General features: G+C 32.3%; 1 protein-coding gene across 1 annotated transcript in view; it reads left to right on the top strand.

The window, feature by feature from the left end:
* Positions 1–6,000, top strand: part of LOC149423770 (endothelin-converting enzyme 1-like) — a 101,074-nt gene continuing 95,074 nt past the window's right edge. The window contains exon 1 of the mRNA XM_089632110.1: positions 1–348. Within this exon, the coding sequence (XP_089488236.1) occupies positions 337–348 (12 nt within the window). The 5' untranslated portion in view covers positions 1–336. The remainder of the gene's footprint in view (positions 349–6,000) is intronic.

Genomic DNA, 6,000 nt, shown 5'->3' with positions numbered 1-6,000 from the left:
GATAGTAGACGCGTTTAGTTCGTTTGGTTTAGTACCACAGACAACTCCCGCGCTGTCTGGCGGCGCAAAGCGACTCTCCCGCGCTAAATTCAAACTTTGTCTTTGGGCGTTCTTTTTTTGACACTTGAACTATGTGATCTTTTTAAAAGGTGCAAATGACTTTTATATTATTTTAAAAGGTGCAAATTATTCAACATTTTTTTAAAAAGTGCAAATAACTTAACATTTTTTTTAAAGGTGCAAAAAATTAACCCCTTTCTTAAATTTAAATAAATGTAATAATAAAATATCGGTAGGTGTCTAAATAACAGTTTTCCGTTCTACAACTGTAATATAATGCGGTATAAGGTAAGTTTTCTCAATGTGTATTTCTTAATTTTTATGTATTTGGTAAATGACTAATTTATATTACATGAATTTGACTAAAAGTGTCAGACTAGAACATGCTTATCTCTTTAAAATACAGAATAAAACTGGAGATAAGGAATACCTAAGAATATTATTGTTAATAAAGTAAAAAATATATATTTTATCGCGTTACATGGTTTTTGTTTGTTGAATTACATGAATTATTGAATACTTTTAAATTTTCTTAAATCAACCAGTTTGAGTTCATACTATTATTTACACTTGTAGAGTGGAAGATACTCTTAGTATCGCCCTGGAATAAGACCACCTTTCAGAATTCAAACGTTGCTTGAAATGGCTTTGGCTGTGTTTGGTGACCAAATCTGAATAGCCAAGCATTTCTTTACCTTCTTCTTCTGCGTCTCCTTCCCCTCACCACTACCGTTAGCCTCACAACATACCCGAATTAGGGTCATAGTCTCACTGGCTCCAGACGGTTGGGAGCAGTTGGGACTGTTGTGCGGTATTAACATTTTAAAAAATATCTTTAATGCAGTTGATTTTCGAAAAACTAAAGAAAATAAAATGCCTTTATTCTAAAAATGTACTTTATCATTTCATCATTTCTAATTTTCATTTTATGAAATAAAATTTTATGGAAATTAGTTCTATAACAATTAAAGAATTTATTTCTGTCCGGTATAATTCATTGAAGGAAAATTACTAATTATCTTCATAATTTCACGCATTTCGTATGACAAGTTAAATTAAAATAAAGCAATTGTATAGCCGCAAAAATATTGGTTTGTTCTTTAGATCATTTATTTTTTTTATTTTATTTTATATTATAGAAAAAAACAGTACATGACTTACAGAGATGAAACAATAAACAGGAATAAGATACTTAATGATGAGTACCTATGATATGTTTCCTCTTAATTTTCCTTTTAATTAAGTTGCAAGACACCATTTCACATGGTTAAGAAATATAAATATTTTCTGTTTTTATATCATTATTTTCACTAAAATATCATGTAAATACTAATTTGAAACGAAATTTGTAAGCCGTTTTGACACAACATTTTGTACGCCGTTTTGACACAACATTTTTACGCCGTTTTGACACAACATTTCGTACGCCGTTTTGACACAACATTTGTACGCCGTTTAGACACGACAATTGTTTGCCCTTCTGATTTTATTGCATTATTTGCGTTCAATATCCCCAAAATTCCACTATTTTCCATTGTTTTGGATGTAGAACAAATTATGTTCAAATATTAAAACAAGGTAAAGCGAATTATTATTATATTCCGATATTGAACAAACACAATGCATTGTTTTTTTTGGATTTAGAACAAAAATAATTCTTAAATATTTTAAAAAATCTTACGGTCTTTTTTACTGGCTAAGTAGTAAAATATACTAGTAATTAGTTTTATATGAATATCTCCATTTCAGTGGTAAAATAACGACATTCTTTTAGCGAGATTTCACAATATTTTTTCAATGTCTGCGAAATTGACACTCGAATGAAATAGATTTGTCAATTGATGAGTTTGAATCATTTTCCTATCAGTATAGAATCAATTTGTTTATCTTCTACATAATGGGGCCTTTCTGAAGTCCACTTCATACTGAGTTTACCTACTATCATATTTTTTACATTGCGTTATCTTTTTCTTAGGTATGTATTTAGTTTTATTTTTATAAGTCTTTCACTCATTTTATCTGATGATTCATAATATATAAACGTTTTAGTCGTGTTTTCATATTTTTATTATGACTAAAAGTCAATGAAATACGATTTTAACAGTCAATGACTCACTGTACTGAGAATGGATGCAGTAAGGATGCCCGAAACGTTGGCTGAAAGGGGAAAAAGTGCCTAATGAATCAGCTTTCAACAGAATACGCGTGCAGGAAAATGACGATATACAAATCAAATGACTGTGAGATTTACAGTCATTTGTAGTTTCATATTCAGATTAAAAAAATATGTATTTAACACCCAAAGGGGCTTTTACATAAACGAATGTAGAATAACTTTGACGTGAGAAATAATTTTGAACACGAGAAAGAATATATCATAGTATTGCAAGCAGAATTGACACGAGCACAAAAATTTAAAATGCAATATTTTAAAAAAAACACACGTTTCCAAATGAATTCATCTTGCTGTCCCTTTATCACTAAAAAAATCAATTGTAAATTGTAAATGAGACAAGGAGGGCACCTGGAATAAGACAATCAAAAGTACTCATAAAAGGACCAGACCTTAGACGAACCAAGAAACTATTCGATATGGACAGAAACTCGCTGAGGGAACTGGTATGACTACTAACGGGACACTGCCATCTCAGGAGACACATGCAGATATTGGAAGTGGAAAACACCAATAGATGCAGGAAATGTGAAAAGGATGAAGGACTCCAATTCACTTATGGTGACAATGTCCTGCCCTGGTGGGAACTAGTGTCAGATACCTGGGGAGACATACAGTGGAACCAGAAGACATTGCCACATACCCAATAACAACCCTGGTGAACTTAAAGGGACTGGGTTGCTGTTAAAGGATTGAGGTAAAATGGGAGATAACACAATGGGCCTATGGCCTAAGAGCTCACGGGAACTACGTGTAAACAGGTTGCGCCCTTTAAAAAAAATAATAGAAAAGGTTGCTTCTCAGTGACATTTGGTAAAAAGTACCTACATATACATCAATACACACAATTCTACTTAAGATTACAATTATTGCACTTTTATCTGTTTCTTAACTTAGAGATATCTAGTAATGATTTTTACTGTTCTTACACGGTGGGATAAAAGGAAAGTGCCAATAGTTAATTTACGATCAAATTATTATTATATTTTAATGGAAACCGACGATTAGAAAATTGAGGAAACTCATTAAACAAACCATTTATTTTATTGTTTCCTCTTTTGCTCTTTTAGTAAAAGTACTTACTGGAAATAACAATTATAATAAATTACACATTTTTATGGACGAATTTGTTATACAAAGAATTTTCTTAAAGTTATGCATCAACAGAGATCATAAAGTTAGGTGTTATTTTCTAATGTTCGGTGTAAAACTTATACTGCGTTTATTATGTGATAAAACGCGCGTGCTTAGCTACGAATTACGGGAAAGCAACTAAGCAAATGCAAGCGGTGAATCGCGCTCTTTGTGGTAACTTTGTTCCTTTCCCATTAGTCGTGGTTCATCTCGGCAGTTCGGCTCATGGTCAGCATAATATTGAGGTTTTGATCTTTGATTTTGATTGAAGCAGTCACTTGTGGTCAGCAATAAAATAAGATTGATCACCAAAATTTCAACAACTAACCTTACCTAACCTGACCACATATTGAGCCTGATATTTTCAATGCATAAATCATAAACAAATGATTTGTTAGATGTGTTTTCTTGCTAATTATGTTTTAAAAAAACATTATTTTTAGTGTGAATAACGCACAAGGGTCCCAACTGCTCCAAACCGTCTGGAGCCAGTGAGACTATGGCATCCCCAATTGGGCTTCCTGATAACCAATGCTGTGAGGCTGAAGGTATACGGGAAGGAGATAGGAAAGAGGAAGGTGGGAAGGCTATTCATATCTCGTCACCAGACATGAATGGTGGTCTTGCTAGGGCGATACTGAGAGTATATTCCACTCTAGAACGTGCCGCAAGTATACTATATATTATTTTAATTGAATAAATTGTGAAATAACACAAATTCATCAAATAAAATTTACTTCCATCAACCAACGATGATTCTGAATACGTAAGTTTTATTATGTGTGTGAATTAATAAATCCCCATTTTAAAACGATTAAAACCGTAAGAAACTTAAAAGCCCTGTGAATGGTCGGCGGGTTCTGACAAGACTTACTCTGCTACCTCACGGGCGGCCGCGTGCATTAGAATGGGTACAATTTTGTGCAAAGTTACGCATCGTTGACACGCACATGGGTTACCATTGCGGTGTACAAATTATTGAAAAGATTTTTTTTTTTAAATCTTGTTAAAAATTTTAACTGACATTTGTTGATTTCACATCGAGCCTAGTGAGTTAACCTTACCCGTTAACCGTTAAAACCGAGGTACTTGTGACGTCACGCGTACTCCGTCAGATTGTGATGGTGTTGGCGGGCTTCGAAAAAAGCGTATTTAATTTATTTTAACTATGAAATCTACATTTTTTGTAATGGATTAAATCGAATCAGAATTCGAAAATAATTCGGATGACGGTTTTTTTCGAAAATTTAAAGAAAAACATAAAGGAGAATTTAATCCACAGTCTGGCCGTTGAACCGAATATCGAGTCGTAGAAGCGATCCATTTTCATGATGATAATGTCTACCGTATACAAATGTTTGGCGCACATAATACAGGGTTTTCCAATAAGAGGTGTTATTTTAAATAGCCCGCTATTTCGGTAGATGTTACTTTTGAAGCTGTCATTTTTTAACATTTGACAAGTAGAAACTACGCCATTAACAAAAATGGAACGATACACGCTTCAACAATGCATTGAAATTATTAAAATTCACTTGAGTGAATCAAATGCAAATCATCTTGAGTGATGAGGCCCATTTCCACCTCGGTGGCTTCGTCAACAAGTAAAATTATACATTAATACAAGCTATAAAACTATACAATTCACTTCCAACACAATATAGAACATCTTATTTTACAGAATACAAAAAACACATATGGAACTGGCTACAATCCTTTTAATATTTATTTTTTTATATTTCACTTTTTTTGTTATAACTATAGAAAAATCGATTTTATATTTTAATTTTTATTGTTTCTCTGTGTAACTAACTCCACTGTATTGTTTTAGTATTATATAACTTGACAATTGAAAAATTCCTCCATAACACAGGTGAACTCCTAGCGTGGAGGACAATATATTATACATTTGTAATACAAATATATTAAAGAATAAATTAAAAAATAAATTTAAAAATTTAAAAATTGTCGCATTTGGGGCTCGGAAAACCAAAGAGTTATTGTTGAAAAGCCTTTCTATTTTCAACGTGTGACTGTTTGGTGCGGTTTATGGTCCGGCGGATTCATTGGACCTTACTTTTTCGAAAATAAGGCTGGAGCAACAGTTACGGTGAATGTATTGCGCTATCGAGAGATGATTAATGATTTTTTATGGCCGGAATTGGATGGTATTGATCTGGACAAAGTTTACTTTCAACAAGATGGCGCTACGTGCCACCCAAGCAACGAAACCATTGATCTTTTACGATTGAATATCAAAATCACACCTCTTATTGGAAAACCCTGTACTTCGCCATGTGCATTACAATAAAAAGTATCATGCTAATGTTTTGCGTCGCATGAAGTTAAATTTCGCTACGCACATTTATATGTATTATTTAATTTAAATTTATAATTTAAATACTTGACATTCTTTAAGTTATGTGTTATTGTTGTAGACATTACAATGCATGTCATAAAAACTGAGTTTTCCTTGTTAATAAAACAATAATAACAGATGCACGTATTATAAAAAATATTGTCATTCCAATTTTTTTTCATTAAATATAAAAATATTTTGGTAAAAAGCAGTCATTTTGTGGTTTAACATATTATTAAATAAAAATAAAATACTTTGTTTAAGAACCCCGAAT

Source organism: Hesperophylax consimilis, chromosome 5, assembly GCF_061612785.1.
Source record: "Hesperophylax consimilis isolate HC1 chromosome 5, BYU_Hcon_1.0, whole genome shotgun sequence".
NCBI classification, from domain to species: Eukaryota; Metazoa; Arthropoda; class Insecta; order Trichoptera; family Limnephilidae; genus Hesperophylax; species Hesperophylax consimilis.
This window is presented reverse-complemented; position numbering and strand designations above follow the sequence as displayed.